General features: G+C 37.1%; 2 protein-coding genes across 4 annotated transcripts in view; one reads left to right on the top strand and one right to left on the bottom strand.

Annotated features, from left to right (window-relative positions):
* DEK (DEK proto-oncogene) overlaps window positions 1-1,594 on the top strand; it is a 263,979-nt gene extending 262,385 nt beyond the window's left edge. The window contains exon 12 of the mRNA XM_069809196.1: window positions 3-1,594. Coding sequence (XP_069665297.1) covers window positions 3-14 — 12 coding nt within the window. The 3' untranslated portion in view covers window positions 15-1,594. The remainder of the gene's footprint in view (window positions 1-2) is intronic.
* Window positions 1,595-5,394: 3,800 nt separating this feature from the next.
* The window catches only part of KDM1B (lysine demethylase 1B), a 29,498-nt gene continuing 7,499 nt past the window's right edge, over window positions 5,395-27,393 (bottom strand). For all 3 annotated transcript variants that reach the window (XM_069809188.1, XM_069809189.1, XM_069809190.1), the window contains 16 exons: window positions 26,671-26,787; window positions 25,643-25,681; window positions 24,326-24,530; window positions 23,037-23,221; window positions 21,989-22,165; window positions 20,965-21,039; window positions 19,464-19,601; window positions 17,817-17,988; window positions 16,612-16,739; window positions 15,021-15,152; window positions 14,556-14,630; window positions 13,573-13,689; window positions 12,595-12,720; window positions 10,972-11,094; window positions 8,841-8,993; window positions 5,395-8,238 (listed from right to left, as the gene is read on the bottom strand). In XM_069809188.1, the coding sequence (XP_069665289.1) occupies window positions 8,155-8,238; window positions 8,841-8,993; window positions 10,972-11,094; window positions 12,595-12,720; window positions 13,573-13,689; window positions 14,556-14,630; window positions 15,021-15,152; window positions 16,612-16,739; window positions 17,817-17,988; window positions 19,464-19,601; window positions 20,965-21,039; window positions 21,989-22,165; window positions 23,037-23,221; window positions 24,326-24,530; window positions 25,643-25,681; window positions 26,671-26,787 (2,046 nt within the window). In that variant the 3' untranslated portion in view covers window positions 5,395-8,154. The remainder of the gene's footprint in view (window positions 8,239-8,840; window positions 8,994-10,971; window positions 11,095-12,594; window positions 12,721-13,572; window positions 13,690-14,555; window positions 14,631-15,020; window positions 15,153-16,611; window positions 16,740-17,816; window positions 17,989-19,463; window positions 19,602-20,964; window positions 21,040-21,988; window positions 22,166-23,036; window positions 23,222-24,325; window positions 24,531-25,642; window positions 25,682-26,670; window positions 26,788-27,393) is intronic.

Below are 27,393 nucleotides of genomic sequence, written 5' to 3'. Positions count from 1 at the left end.
AGTTGATTTCATGATCTGATTTGACTGTGGGAAACGAAGATTCCTGGTTTTATGTTCCCATGGATTTGAAGATCTGATAGGCACCAGCAAAAGGAATGTGTCTTACCCTTGTGGTATTTAGTCAGAGCTGATTCTGCTGATCTAATGTTAAGAGTGTTGATGTAAATTGCTTTGTGTATCTTTTTTTTAAAAAAAAACAAAACTGCATTTGATGCAGGTTTTAGTTGAACATACTTAAGTTTCATGCATGGCAATAAATGTTCCCTTTTTTATAGTTTTTGTACATTTTGAATTGCTTTGTATAACTAGATTCATTAGAACCATTGTAGCTTTTTAGTGTGGATTACTAGCTTGTAGGAGGTTTTAAAATCAAGTAAGATGAAAGCTGCTTATCTGCACATATACATGCAGAGACTGGAATATTGCAGTATTGGTTATAAAGATATTTTGAATACATATCCATTCTGAAAATAAAGAGTTAGTCATATGTTAATGTCTTTTATATTCTGATACATTCTACAGATGCAGAATTATTCTAAATTTAGATTACTGTCTTGCATGTGTAGGCACCGAGAGAACTGTCAAAGCATGGTAACTAATTGGCATATAGATGTTATTTTTGTACTTTTAAAAGGCTTTCTGTTGTGTATATAAAGTTATTTCAGATTTCTTTTGTGCAAATCAGTTTTTTAATCTTGTTATCTTAGGATTTAGGACATGAAATGTCAGTGTTCAGCAGTGAGGCTGTGATGATGGTATGCAGAAGTTTCATGAAACTACAAATGAGTTGAGGTTTTACGATGTTTGTCCCATCTTAACCTTGTACAGAAACTAAACTGTAGTTTTATACTTAAGCTTTTCAGCATTTAACTTTGTACAAAAGACTACAGATACATTTGTTTCAATGGCTTGACAGTAAATAAAATCCCTCCAAAGGCTATAGGAAAATTTCTGAAGTTCACTTTGCAGAAAATCTTTTACTCTAGTGTCTTGACTTGATGGCCTAGCATCTCAGAAGTGGGTAGCCAAGATGTACAGCTGGGAGGCTCGATAGCTTTGGAAATCCACAGTGGGGCCTCTGAATCGGGCAGCACTGACGTGAGTGGTTAAGCTGTCTTCTGTATGGGAAAGCTCTTCTGAACCTGAGCCTTGGTGCCTCAACATGGACAATGGTACTTTTAAGCCTGCAGTCTTGAACTTTGGCCCACAGCTTTTCGGATCAAAGTGAACTCTTTGCATAAATTTCTGTTGTTTAGGTTCCTGTTCTCAGTACACCTTGTTGCTAATATGGGAAGTCCTACACTTAAAATCGTTAAACTAATAGTTGCCAAAGTGTGGGCTGCCATTAATGCCATGAGCACAGAATCCCTCTGACTGTAGTATTGCTGGAAAGACAAAGCATATTTTTTTGAATTTTATTATTGTACAGTTGAGAAATAAGGGTTCATAAATGATCTAAATTCTGAAAATGTTCAGCCAGTTAGACTATTAATCTTCACACACTTTGAATTTCTTTGCGTGTAATCATTTATAATAAGGCTGAATGTAATGGGGGTTTTTTGTATTCAATAAATGTCTTTCACAAAAATGTAAATCAGTTTTGATGATCTAACATTTGCTTAAATGTATAGTAAAAAAAAATCTATACAGAAACAAGGTTGTTGTCTTTATCTTATCTGGTAGAAACTATTCAAGCCTGATTCAGCAGGCTTCTCTAATTTAAAGATACTGTTGCTGAAAATTTATGTCCTTGCACCATGATAAGATTATGTGTCTTCTGTAAGGTTGGTTTGGTTTTGGGTTTGGTTTTTTTTTCCCTCTGAACTAGATTAGCATAAAGAATTTTAATTTGCAATTAAAAACATCGAAAGTTTCCAAGTCCTGCTTAAAAGCAGAAAGTTACTTGTGTCAAGTTTTGCTGGGGTTTTGGATGGATTTTCTACAAATACTTGAACTGCCTTGTGATTTTTATGTAAATATACCCGTTGGCTTTAATTATGTGGGCCAAGAAGTGTTTTTAAAGATGAGTGACTCCCAAGTATAAACATTTTTAATAGTGTAAATTCTAATGAAAACTTACAAAAGGATAGTGTACTTCTCTTTATTGTATATATCTATTACTTGCCACTTTGGAATTGCACAGATGGAATGGAAATGAACTCAGCATCCTTCAAGTACTTTGTTTAAATGTCTTAACTACAACTCAATGCAGTCCTCAACAGAGAAGAAATGTCTGAGCTGTTTCCCTGCTAATCCATACCAGTCTGGCTGCAGCTGATAAAAGATTCCAGTTCTTTCTACAACTGGGGGAAAAGCTGCAAGACAATACTAAAAGGTAAATAAAATGACCTGCTTATCCTGATGCTATTGGATTAAAACCACAGCTGATCAGGGCTCTAAATCCTGTATCGAGATGCTCATAAAAAACAGAAACTGGCTAACTGGATAAAAGGTAACTGAATAAAGTGCTCAGGCATATACCTTCCAGATACTTAAGATTATGTCCTGACCATTGTATTCTAGAAAAAAAGTCCTAACATCTTGATTTGACCGCTTAGAGCATAATTCCTACAGTCCAATGTATTGGTTCCTCTGTTAAGTCTTTGGTATTCAGTATTTTGGTCAGGGACCTGCAAAACCACACAAATTAACCTGAATGACGTGCTTATATAAACAGCTGTTGTTATGAGTGAGCTTGGCACTTGAGGTAACAGTGTATGGGCCCTGTAGGAGAAAGAAGGTGGGGAGGGCTAGGTGGGGAAAGGGAAGAGTAGAAATTTTGAATGAAGAGAGGTTACATGTCTTTAGGAAAACAGCTGAGTTGGACTTCTGTGGTAGCCCACGGAATACTGCTCAGGCATGTCTAACCAAGATGAAATTAGGAAGACACAACTTTAAGTGCCATCCCACTTTTTTCCAGAAGCTCTAATACCCTTCTTGGACCTGAGCAGGCTGCTTATAGCATCTGCGTTCTTTCTGCATTATCCTGTTACAAGGCACATGACGAAGTAAGATCTATGAATGTCTGGGTTTAGATTAGCCACCACTAAGCTGGACTTAAAAATAACCCTTTTGGAGGCCAGTGCTTCATCTGGCCAGATAATGCCCCTGGTGGTCAGCATGGTGATCCCAAAAAGGTTTATTAGCTCTTGTTATTTCAGAGAGAGGGTGGCTCGTGACCACTTGGGTAGATCTAATTATTCCTGTTTCCAAATCAGAAAGTTGACTATAATCAAGTAGCTTCGACTGAGCTAGATGAAAGCATTCCTGAAATGACTTCTGGTGGTGGTGGTTGTTATTTTAGTTCCCATTATTTAGGGAGAACAGTGGGAAAATCTGTAAGGCACCAGAATACCGTCTGAAAACTTGTAGTAAGAAATTTAGTAAAATCAGTGTTTCACTTGCTGAAAAAAGTTAGGAAGCATCTTGAATGCTGAAAAATGTGTTATTTTCCTTCTGGAAAAAAACGTCTCTCCTGCCTTTGAATTCAGAAATATTTATTAAAGCAAGTAGCTGGAAGTTGTAGGTCTAACAGTTTATTCAGATGGACCTTGACTTTTAGGACGAATGGGCTGACAGGAACCTCATAAAGGTCAACAAAAGCAAATGCAGCATCCTGCTTCTGGGATGGAATAACCCCATACAACAGTGTGGGTGGGGGCAGTGGTTTCTTTCTAAGCAGCTTTGCAGAGAAGGACCTGAGCAGGAGCAGATGTTTCTCGCAGACACCGAGTTGAACCCAGTTCAGCAGTGTGCCCTTGTGATAAGGAACACTGATGGCACTCTGCGCTGTTTCTGCAAGCGTGTAACCAGCAGGTTGAGGGAGGTGATTAGGACCCCCTATTGAGCACTTGTGAGCCTGCCTCGGGAGTGCCGTGTCCAGCATTGGGCTCCCTGGTACAAGACAGCTGAGGACATACTGGAGCAAATGCAGTGGAGGGCCACCAACGTGGCCAGGGGGCTGGAGCGCACGATGTAGGAGGGGAGGCAGAGAGAGCTGGGCTTGTTCAGCCTTAAGAAGAGACGGGTAAAGGGGGATCATACTGCAGTCTGCAACTACCAAATGAGAGAGGATGGGGAAGGCAGGGCCACGCTCTGCTTGGGGGTGCACAGTGAGAGGACGGGAGGCAACAGGCACAAGCTGACGCCAGGGAAGTTGCAATTACATGTTAGGGGAAGAAAAGCTTCACCGTGAGGATGGTCACAGAGACGGGGCCTGGAGGAGTTGTGGAATCCCCCTTGTTGGAGATGTTCAGAACTCAGCCTGGCAGGGCCCCGAGTGACCAGGTCCACGTTGGCCCTGTTCTGTGTAGCGGCTTAAACCAGATGATCTCCAGAGGTCCTGGGGATAAGGGGATGGCAATATTATGTAGCTTTCCCTGCCTTTTCACCTGACCTTGTTCACTGGACTGCACTCAGTTGCAGACTTGCTACTTCACTTTTATTTCTGATCTAAGTTTTAGACAGCTGGGCTAAAAAATTCTCTCACACCAACTATTTTCTGAAGGACTGTCATTCTTTGGGGGAGTGTGATGAAATCTACTGATTTGTACTTTATTTTAAAAGCAGCATTAGTATTTTGTTTCTGTTTTAAAGATCATTATTCTCAGAATGAAGTTAACATTTTTCAAGACCAGTGTCAGATGTAACAAAAATAATTTCCTGCAGGGCGTTAGCATTAGGTGAACAAAGCATGTGCTCAGGATACAAACTTTGAAAGGGCAAGCAGCGAATCTTCCACATGGTAATGCTTTCACTGGTTCAGACCTACATGTGTTACTGGTTTAAATAAACTTTCAAAGGGACTAGGAGTATTTTTTTTAAGTTGCCTGCAGTCAGACTTGCACTAAATGAACATCTAAAGTCCCATTCAAGAAGAACAATGTAGATAAGTGTTATCAGAATTTGTCACTGTTCGTATTTTAAATGTTTTGGGTATGTAGTCCGGCTTGCACATCCTTATAATGATCTGTGCTAGGAGGAATCTTTTAGGACCATGATCCTACAAAGCGTTCATACTACAATTATTCAGTGAAAAGCACTAAGTGGTTCTCTGGTGATTTTCTGGCTATTTTAAAATTATGGGCAGTGCTTCTAAACAATTACAATTTTAGCTTAAATATCCTCTGACTAAGGAAAATAATCTGACACAAGTTTATTAATTGCTTTGTAAACCTTTGAGGCAAAAGACACTGGGTATTATGTATGGTATTGTCCAAATAACAGCAAAGTTAGTACTTATAGTACAGAGAAGGCTGTAGAGCAGCTCTTCTGAGGAATTGTCTAGCTGTAGGAATATACTAAAATGAAATCTTAAATCAATATCAAATGTAACAAAACAGTAGGCTTAGTTAAATTTAAAGGGAAAAAAAAAACAAAAACAAAACATGAGCATCCTGTGGATACTTTCCAGTTTTATTCTGCTGCCATAACATAGTCACACAGAAGAGTTGAAGTGTAACAGATCATGCTCTGCATTCAAATATTTTTTATAACATTTAAACAAATATACTCGAAGAAAACATTCCCCAGTTCTTTATTTGCAGGGAATAAATTAAACACAAAAGAAATAACACATACATGCTTGAAATAAATTTTAACATAGATATTAAAAAAATTTTGGGGGAACATTAATTAAAGAATGAAGTCTCAGAACCAGCCTGATGTTCTTATACATTTCAAATGAACGTAAATTAAAATGGAACATACTTATTTTATTTACTTCTCAAACTTAAGTGCAGCACAACACAGTTTAAGTAAGTGCCTTGGCACCAAAATAATATACAAATAATTAATAGACTAGACTATTGGTAAATTTATCATTTGTTATACTTTTTTTAATGCTATAAGAAGTGTGCAGCAGCTAAAGCCAAACGTGACAGTATTTTTTCATGTCCATCTCTATTCTTTAGAATACAGCATTTATCTATCTGCAAAGTTGTAGATAAATTTAAAACCCCAAGTACAAATTAACACGATGGAAGCATATGCTTAAAATCAAGCATGTTCACACAAACTTTGGACTGCAGAAATGGATGCTGAGCTCAACTTCCCAGACAGTTCCTACCTAAATTGTAATGTGTTTATATGTTGTTATTAAGCTGACTTAAGTTTTGACCAAGGTCAGCTGAAGCAGCTATTGAATATAATGTTTTGGGCTTGTAGTAATAAGCTTTTTTCCCCACCTTCAGAAGCTCCTCTCCTAATAATTTTGTCATATATGATCAACTGGGAAAGAAACTTGGAACTGAAACGTATGCACCGCTTAATCTTTCCTAGTTATGCTCTAAGTTGGCCTGAAATTAATACATGAAATTAACAAAGTGCAAATGATTACCAAAAGCAAAATCTGATGTCTGATTATCTTTTATCATCAGAGGATTTTGTCTTGCTTCTTATAGCCTTTAAATTACAATTTAATACTTGGAAATACTTTAAAACTGTACATAATAGCATTTATGTGGAGGAAAATTATGAACAGTTACACTTTTCCTGTTAATCCATATAATTCAGCTTTAAGAAGCAGAACAGAATATATATCTGAAAAACATCTAGTTATATAAACATCTTCACCTTGTAAATTAGAGATTAAATAACGGTATTTAACAATATCATAGCTACTCTAAAACCAAAATATTAGGTATTTAAAAGAAGAATTGCATTTATTCAGTAGGATTTTTCTTAAAGTTGCTTGTTGGGTTTGTTTTTTCCAAGGATACAGCTTTATGGAAATAAGCACTGTAACTCAGAAAAAGTTTGCTGTGTCATTTTTAAAATGAAGATATTAAAAAAAGAAAAGAGCCTATGCATGAGAATGCAGGGGGTAAAAGAGTAAGTGCTTACTTTCCTTCCAGAAATCGTGAGGTCTATGCAGTAAAGTTATAGGGACGGTGTGGGGGAAGAGATCTAAAAGTTGGTTTTAATTTTTTTTCATTAATACCATTTTAGTGGAACAGTATTACAACAGATAGATACACTGGTTGTTGTGTGTTGAAAAGTATTTAATTTTCTTCCCTGTCCCACAGAAAAGCTATTAGATAGACGCTTAGCCCTTACTGAATTACTCCCTCAAGTTGTTTTTAATAATACTTTAATAGTAAAAGAAATAAAAAACTTCAAGTCAAAGTGCAAGCCACCTTGTTTCAGCCCTTCATAAAAGTGTTAATATTTTTCCTCATTCATCTTCACTTATTTTTTAAATATAAAAGCTGAATGAGCCATTAGGAGCTTACAGTCCTTCACCCCCCACTGAATACTCATATCAGTAGATAGTGCCTCTACTCAGCCCAAATGAATTTGGAAGTTGTTTTCAAAAAAATCATAGAAATATAGTATTTTTAAGCTGTCCTGTTTCTACATGATCAGAAGCACTAAGCAAATCTAAACTTAGCCTATTATTGTAACAAGAATTTCTCTGAATAAGTAGCAGAGAGAATATTCCAAAGTTTTTTAAAGTAATGTAAAAGTTACTTTTTTCAAGTTTTTATTATCTACAATAACCTTTCTATGATTGCACTGTAAACTGTTCCAGCCATCTGATTTAAAGGAACAAACTTGATATTCCAAAGCCCACTTAGTGGAGGCTAAGAATATGAAAAATATTATAGAAAAGGTTATTGATTGCAAGTGGAAAGAATGATAGTTGAGTTCCTTCCTACAATAATTCTAGAATTTGTCTAGGCTATTCAGGCTTTTGGGAGCAAGTTTGAACTCCTATAAGCATAATCAACCTGAGAAACACAGTTAGTGGAAAATTCCCATCGTTACTACTAACTGCCAGCATTTTTAATGCTGTATGTTAACTTAGTCTTGCTTTAATCTGACCTTCTGAAATGAAGGTTTACAATAGCATGACTTGAGCCATACAGAAGAGGACTCTCAAAAAAAGTTCCATTAGTTAAGCTGTGGCCAGGGACTCTAATGTCACTCTTGCTAGTAATACCTTAGCTGGAAAAAAAACCCCAACAATGTGTATCATCAGGGCTTAAAAGGAGGGTAGGGGAGAAAGAGGAAAAAGAAGATGAAGATTTTATCTCCAGGTACCATATACTATTTAAGTACCACTTAAGAAAAAGGCAGCAATAGGAAACTTGAAGATAGTTTTACCCACAGAAAACAACTAAAAATATATCTATAAACACAAACTTTCAGTACTTAAAATGCTGCTATTTTGCTCGCTTCTCGAACCCCACTCAAGTAAGCTCCTGTAACGGTCTGAGGAAAGTGCCTATTTGTGGCCTGTATTTAAAAAAAAGAAAAAAAAAAAAAGAAAAAAGTGAATTGTTTCTAAAACTATTAGAACAGATAGAATTTCAGTAAGATCAGTTTTGTTTTCCTTAAGTACATACAAACATTTTTAAAAGCCATGGAAAACTTAGAATTTAGGAGGAAATATTTAAGATTTTTAGCAACTTCAAAATTTGCAAGCAAGTCAACTAGCAAAATTAGTCGTCTGTTTTGCCATCTGCACTTTAGTGGGGCAGGTAAGTTCTGTTCCAGTATAGAATGCACCTGTACCATCAGCAGCATGCATTTGTTATGTTACCCACAAATGGAGTAACAGGCAGACAATTTGGCTAAAAATAAAAGTGGATTGTATAGTCTTGTCATGTTCTGCACTTATTGGTTATGCAGTTCACTCCTGACCTGAAATACCTGGCAGACTCTCCATGCCCAATAATAATATGAATAGAAAGGGTTCTGTGTCAAAAATCAAGAAACATTAGCATATTTGTGTAACGGAATATTTATATGCTGTCTCTAGATTAATGGTGTTGGTTAGCAAAAGATGATCTTTCATAAGAAATAGTTCCCCAATCAACAGTAACAAAGATACTTACCTCACCAGCAAAGAAAATTTTCCCTTGTATGTCTTCAGCTATAATGTCATAAGCTTCACCACTGCCCCCTGTTTTCACAAAACTATATGCCATCTGGAGCCAAGGGTCTTTGCTCCATCGAGTAACAAAAAACTTCACTGGGTCAGGAACCTCCTGTATAATCAAAATAAAAGTTATGCACTGTGAAGAAAAGCTCCTAATTGCATAGCTTTTTCTCATAAACAGTTTCTTCTAATCTTTAGAGTATGTAGTATTATTAAAATACAGATTCAATTACATTCCAGAATTAAATTGCAATTTTCTTTATTATACTACTGACCACAATGATGATTTTGTTTGCTAGACTTGCCTGATGCCTGAAATATCACACCTGCACTGTTTTGAATGCAACAAATCTGGATATTGTAATATACCTAGAACTACACATGAGAAAAAAAAAAATTCCCTTCAAAATACATAGATACTCTTGCAAACAGATAAAATACCAATATCAACATCATTCAACATGTTTGTATGTGTAACGTAAGCACTTTTTATTGTGGTAAGGCATGATGCTTTGCTACTTCTAGCTTGTTAAATCTCAACTGTAATCTTCATTTTGGAGATAATTTTATTCCAATGGATAAATAACATTACTTGTCTAAGATCAGAAAATGAGCTGGCTTGAAAACCCCGTTCAGGGAGAAAACAAAAACCAGGAAGTCAGAGTGTCTGTAGCTAAGCCATGACAGTAATACTGTGTATTCTTTGTCACACTGCAGCATGCAAATTCCACCCAATCTACCAAAAAGAGTCTGGATAACAATTGTATGAAGGCTTAGTCAACTACAGCTGTGTCTTACTCTTGAGGAGCTTGTGACAAGTAAACAGAAGCACCCCTGGTTGCCTCTTACACGTCATCTGGTATCCACAAATAGACTATTCCATTCAGGTAGCACGTGAGAGACTAAAGCTCACGCAATCAAGACAATGGCTAGTGAAGTATGGCAAGCTTCATGGACATCCCAGAAGAAGTTCTGGTACACCCCTGGAAGCTATCTTGTCTTTGAAAATCCTGCTGCACTGTGGACAGATGACTGAAATTCACAACTGCTATAAACCATGGAGACAGGCATGAAAATCACTCTTCTAGACTAGAGTGGCACCAAAACCAAAGACCTGTTTGCTACCTCTACATTCTCATGAGATCAAAATAGCAGGTATGTGGACTTACATTGCACATGATTCTGATAACTATAAAGCCATTACCAAAAGTATGTTTTCTAGGAAAAGCCAAGCTTTCAGATGCCAGAGTTTTTCCAAGATCATTTATCCTAACATCTGAACCATCACTAAAACTTGAGAGATCACCCATGAACAGTAATGCAAGCATTCCTTGGGATCTACCTGCTCTAAGGAATTGTTTAACTACGGCATTACTGTCTATAGAGTGGAATGCAAGTAACATTGCTAAGCGATCATTTTCTGCTTGCCCCAGATTTCTCTGATTCTCCTATCAGTTTTTATCCTAACGATGAGCTGGGGGAAGGAAAAAGGTAGAAATTTTTATCTGATTTTTTTTACAGTCAGGATATAGGGCCCTTGGTACATGATTTTGGCTGTACCTCCATCCCAAGACAGCTCAGGAAGGGTTGTTTCTTATTAGAAGAGTTAAGGGATTGGTTTGGTTTGGGAGTGTTGTAATTTCAGTTGCTTTTGGGTGGGTGGGGGGGGATCATAATCAAATTCATCTAGCTTAAAGCTTTGATCATGTATTGGAAGCAGTGATGACCAAAAAAAAATACTTTGGAAAAAGTGACAGCTAAGTAAGAAGTGTATTTGTGTTACCTGCCTAAAGTACTGCTTTTAATTAATTTTCCTTTCTAAAAGCACTTTAAAGGATGATCATTCATTTGTGTTTTTCAATTCATTACCATTTTCCTTCAGACAGATCTAAGATAATTCACATTTTTCACCCAAGACCAAACGTGGTTTTAGTGTCTCTCAAAGGAAGCACATTCCCTCAAACTGACAAGAGAAGAAAAAGGTCTATATGTCAAAGGTTTTCTTATACATCATGAAATAATGCAATCAAAAGCTTTACATTTGTTGGCAGGTTAATTCATCTTTTAGTAGAAGCGGCTTCTCTTACCTGCTCCTTAAATAGCTCTCGAAGTACAGTCATACACTGTTGCAGTACTTGTTTATCATCTAAATTCTTAATGGTTGTCACAGCATCTCCAGTAACCACTGACATTAAAATGCTTTGTTTGCCCTAAAAACAAGACATTAACATATGAGATCATTTAGAAATTATTAGGTTATTAAGTATTTCTTGAAAAGTGCCTTTTAATTGGCATTGACAAAGAGATTTTCAGCTGCAAAGCAACTTTGGTTCTAGAGGAAAGTGGGTTTGATTCCTTAGAATAAAGGGTGCACATTCTACAGTATTTATGCTCAAATTGCTACTATGCCCTGATGTCTTGTTCACAGATCTGTGTTACAGTCAGCCCCTTCTACAACTTGCTGAATTAGCTGAAAACTTTCTACCTACCTATTTAAAGGCTACACCAAAAGATTTGACGTTTATAGTGTTATTCTTCGTGACAGACATCTTAAGCTCCAGTTCCATGCCAAAATTCCACCTCAACTGTACTCCAATTTCAAAAGGCGGTAACAAAGAGAATCTATTTAAATACTTATGGTTTGGATTAGGCCAATACTAAGTTCTTACCAGCAGATTTTGTCCCAAGAAATGAAAGGTCAGTTCTGCTGATGTTCCCTTCCACTTCAATAAATCTGCTACCATACAGAAGTTTCAAAGCTGAAGTGGTAACTAGAGAATAGCACACAGGCTCTCAACTCCTTTAAAGAACTCTCCCTCTCTTGTTTAGATAAGGCAATTCTTCTGTTACTAAACTTGATAGCTAGCAGAGAATAGCTATCAAGCAAATTAAGAATTACATCTAGTGTCTCTGGACAGCATGAGCACACTGAACCTTATGTAGAATGAGCTTAAAAGTATTGAAGAGAAACCTCGTTTAAGGAAAGTCATATACAGGTACAGATAGTGTAGTAACACAGCACAATCTTCACAGGATGGTTTCCTTTTGGAGTAAGCCATAAGGTTACAAAACGGCCTTTTAATTGCTGCCAAGTAATAAGCAGCAGTTGTTGTAAAAGCATGAAAAGGTAAGATATAAATGTGTAATGTGTGTGCTTGGAACTGGTGGAGAAGAGAAACATGATGTCAATGCACTGGTTTGAATTTCTTTTGAAATTCATGAGTTTGGGACTGACCCTACAGACCTCAGTTTCATAGAAAACCTAGTGGTTTTCTTTTCTTCTGCCATTCCACGTAGCTATTGAGGCTAGTGCAAGCCATTAAGTGTTAATAAGCCAGCATGATCTTTTTAACAGGATTTTTAGCTGATACAAATAAGGGAAAAGAAATCCTAAACTGGAAGTGACTGGTAGACTTTTTCCCATATTAGTATATCTATAGTCAGGGATTACAGACTCATTTTCAGGATAGTTTGAGAATAAAAGCATTAACTTGCTTGTATATTATTTTGTATCCAAGTGTAGGAAAACATTCCCATTTATTACAATGAAGTATCAATCAGCTTTTTCTTGATAAATAACACTGCTTCCACTTCTTTTAACAGTTGCAGGGGTGGGGAGAAGAAAACTTTCATTGTTCAGTAATTATTGCACCTAGATTCCAAACTGAATTTCTGAAGGGCCAACAGAAAATACAGCTAGCATATGATACCTCTGGATCCATGTCATAGAAAACACTGAAGAGCCCACGTTGGCTGGAATTGGGTGGAACATGACCAAAAAAATCAGCTCCTTGAATTTTACTGTCCCAAAATCTATAAGGAAACTGCAAGGCAATCTAGAGAGAGAGTAAGAGAGAAAGATGGAATTAAAGCGTTTCATACCACAAAACTCATAACTGGATATGGTATATGTTGTTCTTCTAATCCTTTTTCCCTTTTCTACTCAATTAGAGACACCCAGTTCTATGAGAGGGTCTCAACAGAGAATATATGGGCCTGTTCTCCCAAGGGGGACAGGGAAAGAAAAAAAAATGCTAGTCTCAAAAATTGCAAATGCACAGATTATCAAATTCACAATGGAATTCACTATAGAAAACACTCAAGAAATTGAGCAGAATTTTTACAAACCTAACATAGAAGTTAGTGATCTCCATGTTGGGGGGGGGGGGTGGTGTCTGAATCTTGCCTTTAAATTTCAACACTGTTATAATCCCGTTTCTGGCATTACTTCTGTTACTGTTTTGTTCTAAGCACACATCTTACTAGGGATCTTTTCAGGAGAGGCTGTCTTTTTGCACTGGGAAAGGGTAGGAGATTTTACACTGGTCAAATACACAACTTTCAGTATTCTGAAATAGTTTATGTATTTATTAGGTTGAAAGGACCTAGAATAAGAATATTATTAGAATTTTGGAAGATCTAAGACCATCATGAAGGCTTGCTCAAAATTAGGCACAAAACATAAGCTGTGAAGTGATTCTGCAAACAATTTCTTTATAAACACCATTAAGTTGGGAAATTTAAGAAACAGAAATACATGTGATCCCCAATAGCATTTTGCTCTTCTGGGCTACTGTATACAAGTAAAAGTAAATGCATAATAAATCCTGAGAAATACACACCAAAAGCAACAGGGACAAAGCAGCCAATGTTTCTATGAAAAGAAAATGAAATCTGAAATTACTTACCTTCTCGATGACTCCTGCTCCCAAACTATTAATGGCTTTAATTTTTTTTTCTGACAGTGGAGGATTAAACTGAATGGCATTTTTCTGAAGAAGGGCCAGTGGTACAGTCACTAATACCTGAAAAATAATTACAGTCACAACAGTAGAAAAAGCTGAATACTGCACTTAAGCCTCACAGCATCCTCTTAACTATCTTGGATTATTCTTGTAGGATGCAGCATAATACTCACCAGACATCTCTAGATTAGTGTCTGGTTTTACTCCCTGTTAATGGGAGACACATGCCTTACGTTCAGGTGAGAACAGATCCTGCAGTTCACTGGTTTTAAGTTGTAGTCTGTTGAACTGCTTGTATTAGAGCAGCTAACCATGCTACTAATTTTAATACCTCCTGTAAATTATAGTCAATGGCTCTCAGATTAACAAAACTGTTGTTTTGAAAGGAGAGAAGATGGTCGCTGTTTTGGTTTGTTTTTATTTCCTTCACAGAACCCTTCTCTTTAAAAATCCAATCTTGACCAAGTTTACGTATCATTTTAAAAATTACTAAAAGCTAAATTACACAGCATGAAGCAGGTGGTGATACAGGGATTAAGGGAGACTGAGAAATATGGGTTGTCAAGTCCTGCATACCAAAGGGAAAAATTTTAACAGGGCAGATTCACATGCTAAATGGGGTAAAGCTGAGCAGGGAGTGGAACCAGGAAACATAACTGTCACTTCAAAGACCAGATAAAAATCTATTTGCTTCATGTTTTTATTACTACCTTTATAGTGCTTAGTTCTTCAAATCAACTAGTACTCAAAACTCAAGCATGCTCAAGATGGCTCTAGGACATCCAAATACAGGTCACTAGAATATATGAGTTTTCATCTTTGTGTGGGGGGAAAAAAAAAAAAGAGAGAGACAAAAAGGACATGTATTGTGGTCAGTATTGTTCTTGTGTACCCTAAAATCCTTAATCTTGAAGCATATTAGGTACCTTTTGTGTTGTCCATACTGTTCCATCTGCAGTAGTGACCTGTACTTCTTCACCAGAATAGTCAATACTCTGTACCTATTGAAAGTCAAATTGAAGAATATTATACTACAAAATCTACATATGCAATGCAAGTTCAGACAAGAATAGCTAATATAGCACCAGTCTGCAAACCAGAAATTGAAGAACACAAGTTTCCAGAGAAATAGTGAAAGATAAAAAAAGCCTCCATAGAAGCTGAAAAAGAAAGATCATGAGTCTAACATATAAGCTCATGATATTATAATATTTAAGTACAGATCGTCCTCAAAGAGGATTTTCAGAAATACTAAAATCGTCCTCTCTTTTCTTAAAGACAAGTATATAATCAGAGGCACAGATTTGCCTGGTCCAGAAGAATACAAAGAGATGATTGGGAGCTTCAGAGCAATCCAAGACAGGCACTGCATCAACATTTTCCAGACTCACTGGGAAATTCAGCCGGATGTCCAGCCCTTCTGCCAATTTATCAATCACAGTAGAATATCCCACAGTTAGAAGAGTGTGATCTCCAGCAAACTGGGCAAAAAATTCATTGTGGTCCCATGAGCGTGCAGATACCTGTGGACAGAACATAACTAGCTGTCTCTACTGGTGAGGTGACATGGGTAGTAGCAAAAGTCCCACAGTTTAGAGGAAGCCACCCTAATTCCCGTCACAACTGGAGAAAAAAAGTGTATCACCAGAATGTATGGCAATGCTGAGAAAAGCAGACAGCTTATTTACCTAAGGCCACCATACAACATATGAATTGCAAGATTAAGAAATGTTGTAGTATGCATTGGTCACTAGCAGGTAATTTATACTTCTGCTTGGTAAAGAAAACAAGGAAAGTAGTACAAAAATTCAGGTGGATTGCAGTGTATTTATTTCAGTTTCCTGTCTCTAGCAAAGAAATAAGATTTTACAGCCTTAAGACTTCAAATAAAAATGGAAATATTTTATTTCCCAACATGAAGGGGAAGATAAGATACAAAAAAATCTCAATGGAATTTTTCTGTCACTTTGGAGGTTCTTTCATGATATCTTTCATTAACCTTCTCCCCCCCACCCCTGCAAACTCATAGTTAGTACAACAGTGATAGTTGTACTAAGCAATCACCACTTATCAGTGAAAAATCTGAAGCACTTCTCAAACTGCTATTCAAATGCAAGTTCCTATCACTGCAGTTGCATTTACTTCATATTTTGATCTTTAAATAGAAGGCAAGATAGATTTTAACATCTTTCTTACTTCCCCTGGGTGGTCGTGAAGTGTGAAAGCTTGACATATCAAGATATTTTCCATTGACTGCCCTGGTATAGCATTGTCTTGCAGACTTTTGTTATGATCTTATGTGCTTCTCAGTTCAGATCAGATTTGTGCATCTGCACATATCAATCAGCTGTCCCACTACTGTAGTACAATTGACCCTAAACATCCTTAACCCAAGTAACAGGACTGAGTAAATAATGCACTGCAAACAACATCGTACTTTGATATTTCCTGAACCTGCTTAGTTAAAACTGAAGTTGCAAGGAAAACCAAGTATCACACAGTCAACAGAATACCTAGGAGTGGTGAACTGGGGCCCACCATCAGGGTGTTGGAACACTTCAGAAGTTAAATGCATTTATTCTCAAGATACCTAGCAAGGTAGAGAAATACCTCAGTTTTTAAACACAGAACTGAGAAGCAGAAGTCACACACAACATCAGAGGAAAAGTAACTCTCCTGTGAATCCTACCACCCAGCATCTCAGCAAAATGCCCTACTCCGCTGCACCATCTACTCTCAACTTCCACATTAAAGAGGATCCTCCTGGAGGCATGTCATGAACTCCCATCAGATTACCTATGGCAGTGCTGGAGTCTGTGTCTCAGTGCTTTCAAAGAACAGGTTAGGGATGTAGGAACAGTTTAGGGATAGCTGATTCTTCCTTTGGGACCATGGAATGGATCAGATAACTTCTCAATGTTACTTCCAACCCTATTTTCTAACAAAGCTCAACCACTTCAGAACACAGCTGTCAAAACTCACCTGAGAGAGATTGCTGCCACAGGCATACTCCAAATTACTGAGATGGAACTGTAGCACTTTTTCTTCCAGCTCACTGAACTGGATACCAGACTCCTGAATAAAGGCTTTATAGATCTCTTGTATTTTTTCTGTGAAAGAACATGTTTAAAATAAGAATATATTGCAACTCGTCAGAAGTCTTACTGCATTTCAATATGCTGTTCTCTGGATCACAAGATTTTCAAGCTTATTGCTGATTTGCACTATGATGTTTTTCTTCTCATAGAAAAAAACGCAAGATCTTTCAGGTGATAAAATACAACTTCATTGTATTTTATCCTAATTGTATTTATCCATTGTATTTAACCTAATCATAGGTTTCCCTAGTAAAATCTTCTTCAAAGAAGGAAACATACATAGCTTCAGGAAAAAAAGAGGTTACAATGATTTCAGATTAAAAAAAAAAAACCCACACTGTGCAACAGCACAGCTGGGCTAGCCAATTGACACAGGAGAGAAATTAATTGTTTAGCTATCATCAATATACAGTTGAAGATACTTAAAGGAAAATAAATACACTTTAAGATAATGGGAGAATCCTTGCAAATAAACCCTGCTTAATTTTTACAAAACCAGAAGAGCTGAGAAATATGATCCAGAGTTCACTGAAGAACATATGAGTTACTAATTCTGCCTTACAGAATCCATGCTGAAAAGATTTGGGAGGCAAACATTTCTAAGCAAGTTTATTTTTTGTTGTTGAATGTGCTTGCATGCTGTAAGTGTGGTGGGAGGCATTACCAATGGAGATGGGACTATTCTTGCCAGCAGAAGGCTTTGATTGGCTCTTTTTTAGACAATTAGTCAAAAAGTGTTAAGAGTTATGGCTAGCTATGGCCTGCTTCAGCAAGAAGCTTTGAACTGCTAGTGCCACTAGTTACACTGAAAAAGCTACCTCATGAAAACAAGATACTACATCAGGAGCTGTACAGTATTACAAAAGCCTTCAAATTAGGCTTCCTTAAAAGTTACAAGTGACATTTTAGTCTGTGTGTATACGATAGTCAATCTCCCTTTGTCTTGCTTAGAGACAGGTTATCACTGTTGGATTTAAGGTCAGATGTACAGCCATACACTTCTAAAAATGTCTGATGTAAAAGCCAATTTAATATAGAACTCTATGAACACAGCCAACATCTTCGCTTTGCAATACATCTCCCACTTACCACCAAGAGGAACATCTTGATGTTGGGTTTTATCTTTTCTCCACTCAGAGACGACATCTAGGATGGCATTGAAATGAAAGTCCATACGTTTATCAATAGTGGGATCTGTTATCCTTCCACCTTCCTGGATCAAGTCACATTTCTCCCCTAGTTTGTGCATTTTAATGCCAAGCTTAAGAAAAAGACATTTTATTGCTTTTTAAGTATGGAAAAACTACAGTGCCTAGCCTGCTCAAAGTTATTTAAAGTAAGGCGAATCCCTTAATCTCAGATTTTAGTGATGCCACTTAAAAAACATCCACGACTTTAAATAATTAGTCAGATAAACTCTTGTTCTCCTAAAACTGGAATACCAACAATCCTTCTATCTGTTAATTGTCCACAAAGTGTTTTAACCCACTCTTCCATCTTTATTGGGGATTCCCAGAAACCTCATCTCCAACTGTCCTGTGAGGCCAGAGCCTAGTACAGAGTTGTTGGGTCTGGTAATCAAACATGATGAACCAATCTCCTCTTCATTTCTACCTCACCTTATTCTCTGAATTGCCATTAAAATCAGTTCTTTTCTACAACTTTCTGGTGCCTGATGCCCAAACGGTTCTCTGCATTCAGGAATTGACAGGATGTTGCTTGCCAGTTACCAGCAATTTTATTAAGAAACAAGCAAAGAAATTATTTGGAATTAAACCTAGTATGTTCCTCTGCTTGTCCATCTTCTATCGAACACGCAACAGACCTAAATCAGAATAAAGATGTTTCTATGTTCTACAGTCAGTCTAGAGAAAGTAGCACAAATACAGCACTAACTTCTTCCTAGGGCCTTGTTACTTAGGGTGCGCTCCAGTGTTTTTCAGATATCCTCACACCTCTCTAGGCTGCTGGTCACCACTGCAGATCTTTTCTCAAGATAGAGTTGTACTTTGAATGAAAGATGACATCAGATGACTACAAAGGGATGGGCACCCAAGGTGTATTAAGAAGTCATTACTCCTCACCTCATAACTAAAACATGATTAAAAAAAAGTTTCCTCATGACAGTATACAGCACTAAACAGTTAAAATAGCATGGGCTGGATTTGCATGCCTCTCTGAACCAAATCCATACTCGGGTTCCACTTGAGAGAAATTCAGCTTCCCACCCAAAAAACCCCAAACCAACTCAACAAATAAAAAAAAAAAATAAAAAATTGAACTGCAGTGTGTTTGCATCAGTAGTTGTTAACATTCATCGTAACTTGTGCGGAACTGAACTAGAAATATAGAGGCTGAGCAAAGCCAGGTGAGTCACAGAAGTATGTATTATGAAAACACAGCAATAGCTTCCCACAGTAAAGCCTTTCTTAGCTCTAAGGAAGTCTGCTGGGGACCTTTTACATTACTGTCTCCAGAAAAAGGGGGTTTCTTCTGGTTCTGAAGGTGGAGCCGCCTTGTTTTTCTTTATATAATGTGTCTGAAACGATTCTACAGCCCTTCTCTGTCCCCAGCCATTACCAAAGATAGAATAGCAACACAGAGTTTACTTACAACACAGAATGGTGTTTTAATCATGTCATGAAAAAGGAACCCCACCCTTCCCCAGCCACCTGAACCTGGCTTTAATGACAGTTTTTCAGTCGTGATAATGCATGACCACTGCAGGGAACCCACTTGCTCACACATTAGTGCCATTGGGTTGTTGACACATCCATTGACGATTTGTGCACCTCTTCCAACAGTGACTCCTTTGAACGTCTTATCGTCCCACACTCGGCCACCAATTCTGTCTTTAGCTTCTAAGACAATGACCTGTGACACAATGCAGCTTAGTAAATTGTAAGGTTTGATTATATTAAACATATCTGTTCAACTCCAGAGCAAAGGAGAAAACAAAACAAAACAAAAAAACCCAAACAATCCAGCAATGCTAACAATCTTAACACTTTATTTTTGTTTGTGGATATAGTTCATTTATGCATTTAAATTGTCTTTTAAAGGTTACCTTTTGGGGTATACACATATAAAATAGATGTTGCTTTAAGAAACAACCCTAACAAAAGTAAGCCTTCTTTTTAAAAAAGCTGAAGACCTATTCAGGAAATCTCAAAATTGGAGTTTAAGGCATGCTACAGGCTATTAAACACAATGGTCTGGGTGCAGTGTCCATCTAAGAAAGTCCATACACCTTTTGGAGAAATTTATTCCTGGGATGTTCCAAGAAAACTCCATTCTCATGTATTTCCACCATTCATACATACCTCCTTCAGCATCCATTACTTGTCACAGACAGACACAGGATACTGGAGGACGAGACGGATATCTGACTGAATATGTTTACCCTTACTTACTTACATTATCTTTTTATTTTTAGAGAAAGTCTTTTTAGAGAAGCTCCATCTCTCCAGAACAGTAGAAAGCAACAGTGTCTATATATAAAAATATATATAATATATTTTATATATTAAAAAAAACGTCCTGCCAATTGGTATTTTACTGCAGAATAGCTTTCCACAGGACTTGATGTACAGAAAGGCTGCACAGCAATATACTATTTAGCCACCAAAGAATGAGATAATGGACATATAGCATTCAGGGTTTCATATAAATATACACATATATGAAAATATAAATCCAGAAAGTCAGATGCTTATTCATTTCCTTGAACGTCAGCCCTGCAAACACTTCATGGGTGGAGTCCCATAGATTTTCATAAGAATATTCTGATGTATAAAATTATTTCAACTTGTAAATATTGTGAGATCACACTGCCAATGATAAATATGAGGGAAAAGGGAAATACATGTGATTTGCTTGTTTTTAATAAGCAACAAGTAAGTACAGTAGAGTGCACAAACAAAAGAAAATTTCACCTCATTTAAACAGCCATCATCTACAGTCCCATTATTCGGACATGAATATCCATGTCTCCCCTATCCTCCCAACCCAAGTCTATGTAAAATATTCACTGCATCCTTTGCTGAATTTTAGATACAAATAAGTGCCGTTTTTAAACAGCAGATTCACTCAGTAAAACCCCAGATTTTACAAATGAATTAGGGTGCCCTATACATAAAAGTTTTAACAAGAATGTAATTTTTTTCATTTTGATGAAGAACACTTACAAAGCAGAGAGCGTCTGATTTTTTAAGTAAGGTACTCTACAGTTTCTTACCTTAATTCCAAAGTTGTGCAGTTGTCGGGCTGCTGCTAATCCTGCTGCACCAGCCCCAACAATAATGACAGATTTCTAAAAAAAAAAAAAATTTAAAAAAAAAAAAAATTTAAATAAATAAAAATAGTTCGCACTAAAATAGAAATTATCATCGCACACTTATTTTTCTTCTTGCTAAAGTTAAAAATAACTGTAGGTTTCAGAAGTCTAGGCTCTCTTGTCCTCTAAAGTAATCAGTGATAACTTTTAAAGATGATAGTGCATTTAATATAAAGAAAAGATCAATTGTAGCTTTTAAAATAGTTACGATTTTTAAGGACTTTAAAAGCAGATGGTTCAATGTTTCGGTTTATTTTAATGGAACCAGCTGAAGTTATCAGTCAAGTAACAAAATCTAACAGAAGTTATCAGACAAGAAACACACTTACCTTGTAATGATTTCAATCACAGATTGGGTTGACCAGTAAAAACTAGTTTATAATTAAAAACATGTACAAATACACTTTCCAAACATAAATCAACTTACAATTTCTAGGAGATATTCCATTACAGAATACATTAATTTGATAAGTTTCTGTGTGCTGTCAAGCAGATTGCTAGTCATAAATATGTACCCTTTAATCTGGCAAACCAATACGGAATACGAGTTTCCTCGCCTATGAAAGCAGAGTTGTATTACAAGGTTAAGCCATGAGAAGAACCTAAGTGTATTGTGTATTTTTCACACAGTTCCCATCCATCTGAAAAGCTCATAAGAAGCATGAATCCATAGAACTGAATTCCATAGATTTTAGTGGGAACAAAAACCTTGCTGGGAAGAGTCCCGTGTCTGTAGTTTCCATAGCCATTGAAGGCAGATGAGAACCATGTGAAAAACATGCAATGTGTTTGCTTTTAGATGCAATTTTTACATAAATGGTTGGAATGATAGATAATGAGCAAAAAATCCAGAACCAAAAAAAAAATTACATGTGCCATGTAGTTTTATAGCACTAATAACATAGGGATTATTACAGCAACTTACATTGTGGTATTCTTTAGGAAGAAGATACTGGTCAGGACTAACTGATAAAATCCCTGTATTAATTAGCCCTTTCCTTGTCATAAAATAAAGTATCCTCTCCATTTCCTGTACACAGCGAATACGCACAAGGCCCCGAACAATGATGTGATGGATACATTTTTGAGGGGTAAGAGCCTCCTGCAAAGCAAAAACAAAGAATAGAAAGTGTTGATTTTCTAATATTCAATTTTTTTTCATGCATTTACATCATATTTAAACTGTAAACTAGATGGTAAAATTAATCATGAATCAGGTTTCTGAGAGCATTTTAAAAGCAAGTTTTCTGGAAGTTTCTTGCTAGCCAGCTTTACACAGTAAGGTAACAATTTATTAAACTAGATGAACATGGAATAAAAGCAAATAAGTCTACAAGATACTCTTGCAAACTCCATGGTGTGCTCCATTAGTACAGGAATGGTATTGAAATGCATCCCTGATTGCAAAATGAATCTACCTGGTGGCAATGCTCACAATGACATTCCAATAAAATCCATTCCAAAATGGCATTCCAAATAAAAAATAGATTAATATCCAAAACCTTCACATAAATACAGACATCAGTATCTGAAAGCTTCCGGTATGTGAAATTCCAGCAATTCCACTGAAGGCAGTGCCATAGAGTTAGCATAAGTAAAAAGAAAATCACTTCCCTGTCCAACAGTCACATGAAAAAAAAATATCATAAAGCACCCACAAACACTGTTTAGAAATGTTCAAGCATCACTTTAGAAGTTAATAGCTGGGGAGACTCAGTAGAGTTTTAATACTTCTAAAACTTTTGTATTTTACTGCAAAAGAAGCTCCTAGGCATTAAAACTCAACACCCCCCCGCCCCCAACAAAAAAACAAAAAACCAGCCAAACTTAGAATTGATTTTTCAAAAGGTTGGGAGCAATTTTTCTGGTGCATAAGGAGATGTCTAAGAGTCCAATACTTAAGAAGAGAATCCACATCCCCAAAAAGCAGCTCTTATTTGTAAATAAACAAATTAACTATTAGCATCTCTTACCTTGCAGTTCGTGTACCACAGAGCCAAAATCAGGTTTCTCAAAGCCAAGTACATGGTAGGATCTCGTGAATATTCTGGGAACTCATAGAGTTCATCCAGTTCCATGACATCTGGCCTCACGCAAAGTGCTTTCCCACATTCATTGGGCTGGTAAAAAGGCTGGAAATACTTGTTCATGCCTGCAACTGAATAAAGACACACCAAGAACTAGTCATATTCCATCACATCTTCATCACGTCCTTTTCCCTCTAAGACGATCCATTGACCTCACACAGATAAACAAGTAACGAAGCTTTCCAGCCTCTAGCCACCTTCAGAATGATTTCAGTTTTGTTGCTCTCCCCTCTCCTACTCTCTAGGCTGTGCAATATTAATTACTGTCCTGCTACCTGATGGGTACATCTTGGACCCATCAGAGCTTAAGTTTGTCAGAGAAACAGTATGTGCCCTCAGATACCACAATGAGTCCAACAAGGAACAGGATCTAAACTCAAGTCTAAGGTCTAGCATCACTGTACAGGCTCATGCAGTACTCTGAACCCCTTTGATCTTCAACTCCCAATACTGCCCAGAGTGGGTAGTAACTAAAAGTAATCATCTTCCACGTGCAGTATTGGTAGCTCTGTGTAATGAAGTTTTCTATTTGTTAAGCAGATAAACATCTGTTGAATAGATGAACAGATTTCTTTTCAGCACCTAAGGAGAGCAAAGCCTGCTAAGACAACACAGAAGCTGAACTTTTCTCAAAGCGTTCTCTCTGAGATGAGTATGGGAATCCTAAATTACCTTTCTCCTTACCTGACCTATTCTGCAGATGCACACTCCCAGGCTGTCAGCATCAGAGCTGTCATTAGCAAAAAAATTAATCTAAACAAAATCTGAGTGCCTTAAGAAATCAAATCCTTTTCTCCAAAGCCCCAGAGATCCACAGTATTGAAACTAGCAGAATCATGTTTTGTTTTGATGAAACTTCCTTTCCTCAAAAACGCAATCTTTCAGTACCTGCATGTTAATTTCCCATTTCTATAAACAAATGACAGGTGGTAAACAAAAAGCCTATGCAGTCTGTGCTTACTCCCTAAAAAAATGCCATACAAAATATATTACCTTTATCTTACAAATGAGTAAATTGCATCAAAGAAGTATAGAGGCAGTCACACAGAGAATGTGTATTAGTGCTGAGAACAGAACCAGTATTTCTGAATCAGGAGCATTATGTGCCTTATAAACTCGTAAGACAAAATTTATCACACCTATTTAAGCAACAGAGCCCTGCAGATGGCCCTTACCAGTCAAATTAGGCACGCTCTTTAAGTGCTCTAACTTCACAAGGTTGGATTCACCAGGTAACCGATTAGTGCTGGTACAGGATGGACTCATGCCCACGCAGTCTGGATAATATGCAGCTAGAAAGGGAGCTGCCACACTGTCTTTCAGCAAAGGAGGGAGTATGAGCATGGAGTACCACCAATGGTCTGAAACTTCAGCCACTCTCTGGCCAAGCGGAGAAGTGAAGGAAAGAGGGGAGAAGAGAACACGTCAGTACTTTGAAAACGTTGGAAAATGAACCAATTCCCCCCCTCCCTCCAAAACTGAGACCAAAAAGCACTAGAAGTACCAATCTCAGAATTGCAAGTCATAAAGACATTTTCTCTCCCTCTTTCCCCTACCTCAGCCTGACACAGAAAACCTGTAGCATTCATCTCTTCCTCAGAAATGGAGCTGAAACTTCACAAACTCCACACCCATGTGGAAAGCAAACAGATGAAACGTGCCGTGACAACACATCTATGCCTTATCAGGCCCTTTATAAAACATTTACAGTCATTTATGCATCCAGAAATCTGAACTTAGAAAAGTCTACACTAACTGATCGATTTAATTTAGATTCTGCTGTCCCCATCAAAGACCTTCTAAGACCCTCAAACACTGGTGATTCAGCCTTATTTTACAAATCAAACATGCATTAAGGAAACAAAACCACAAAGCTTCTACAAGAGTCAACAATAAGCTTGAACATGTTTCCTGGGACAGGGTTACCTCAGGTACACTTGTCAACATTGGCTTATTGAACATCAGATCATACTAAATCTGAAATGCAGGGTTACATGATCATAAACCCATTGAAACACCAACATACATCAAGTCTAGTTCTGTATTACGAGGGAGAGGAGAGAGAAAACATGTTTTGATGTTCTCTTGCAGTCTTCAGAAACAGGAGACTAGCTTGACTAAAGATAGAAACCACCTGAAAGACAGGGAAATTTTAGGATGGGGAATTCTATTTGAAAGCTGGCAACTGAATGCTGTTTTGCCTGATCAAAAATAAGAATTAGGAGTAAACCTTGAATCACAGGCCACAACTCAAAGACACCATGAACCACCTGAAAGCTAATTGGTATGGTAAGGCAAAAGAGGGAAAAGAGGAAAAAGATGAAAAAGTAGAAGGCCTTAGGCTCTGTTGCAAATAGTGTCTGAGTTTCCTGAGCAAAACGCATAAATACCGCCATAATTGGCCAAAGGACCAAGAAAAAAAAATAAATATGCTGTGCTTTAAGACTGTTTTCATATTCTAGGACAAATGAGGAGGAACAGCCACTACTCACCAAGTCCTCAGGCATGGAACACTGGTCTGAGCCCTCAGTCTGAAAGAAAAGTGAATGGTATCAGAGCTATTCTTAAGCTGTACAACAAAAATTGAATATAATACAAAGTAATTTGTCTATGGCATAGCTCTTTAAACTTAAAAAACAAGCCAAAAATGTGTTAGTGTTAGCCTTCTGTAGCAGAGACGATTATGTTAGTAAAAATAAATAGCAGAGAAATGCATAGTTAAAAACCACAACACACCATAAAGTAAAAACACCCCAGAAAATGTTTCTCATTTGTTAAGTTAGTTTCTGCTGATCAGATATTAAAATATACATTCTATTTCAAGAAGTGGAGTGGAACACTGAAACAAACAAATTAAGAAAAAAACCAACAGAATTTTGCAGAAAAATTCTGGAAATATCCCACATTTTCCAGAAAGACTCTTCCAGTCCACTATGAAAGAAAGTTTCTCGTGTATTTTAAGAGTATCTTCATCACAAAGTTTCAAGATTAAATGCTGACCCTTCTGATTTTCATATGGTCAGTATTTTCATGTTATGTTTTTAACTATATAGATTCTATGGCAGTATAAGGACTCTTCCAAATTTCAGGAGTTATCTTCATGCCAAAGCTGAAAGTTTTGCTGTAAAGCCCCATGACAGACTTGCTAGAAATTAATAAAAGCTCATTGAGCTTTCCAGATGCTTTCCTCAATAACAAAGTATGGCCGAACAAAACCAAAATAAACATTTTGGTGTATGTCTATTTTGTACATGCTGATAACCTTTCCATAGCTTCAGAATGAAGGATTTCACAATTGGCTGGGCAAAGACATTCCAGATACTTCTGTATTGATGTTTCCAGTCGGGAAACAAGAAGTCCAAACAGCATGTAGGCCTGTCACTGTGCAGCTCTCCAGGCCATCAGACAATCATTTTGACATTAGAAACATTAAGCAGCAAACAAGAAGAAGTTAATGTCTGCAAACAAGAAATACCAAGTTGTTGTTAATTTCAATATGAGCAAAACTCTTCTGTGTTACCTTGGTGGAATTGTTCAGTTTCATACCACATCTGTAAGTTTTAGCTATTTGTGGTGTCAGCTGGATTTCCTTTGTCAGCTGACGCCACTTACCACAGTCTGGCTTTGTGCACTGCACCTACAAGTCAAAAAACAAACATGTTTTTACTTGTTGCTGTGTGATTACAGATAAGATTAATGAAGCATAACTAACCAATTAGAAAGCAGGGAGATGTGAAGAACTTGTCAAATATAATAGTTGAATTCATTCTCATGTAATCCTCAGACATCTGGTATACAGAAACCCTGTGCCCATCTCCTGTAAGACTGAATTTCTCCACAGAACCTAACTTCAAAATCAATTCAACACCCCGTTACTATGGTCTTAGTGGGTTTTGCAAGCATTACTGCAAAAACATATTGTTCACCACTTCAAAACCAACAACAAAACAAAACCACCACCACTAACAATAAACTTCCTTCCATTCCAGTCTCTCTTCTTTTGCTCTCTTTACCAGGGAAATACAAAATCTATTTTGGAAGTCTTTCACATACTTGCCTTTTCCCTGCCTTTCCCTTGCATGCTGCCTTTTCCCTGCCAAGTCTTATTCTACCTGAACATCACACATCTTAGCTGCTACTTCACTGAAAAGCAACAGAAGGTTGTTCTTTGTGGGGTGTGGAGAAGGTCTCCAACAATGGAGAAGCTGATCAGAATTATTATCTTGAGCTTTTCCACAGTCCT

This window comes from Haliaeetus albicilla, chromosome 21 (assembly GCF_947461875.1).
Source record: "Haliaeetus albicilla chromosome 21, bHalAlb1.1, whole genome shotgun sequence".
NCBI classification, from domain to species: domain Eukaryota; kingdom Metazoa; phylum Chordata; class Aves; order Accipitriformes; family Accipitridae; genus Haliaeetus; species Haliaeetus albicilla.
Note: the sequence above shows the minus strand (reverse complement) of the source record. Positions and strands in the feature narration are given on the sequence as shown.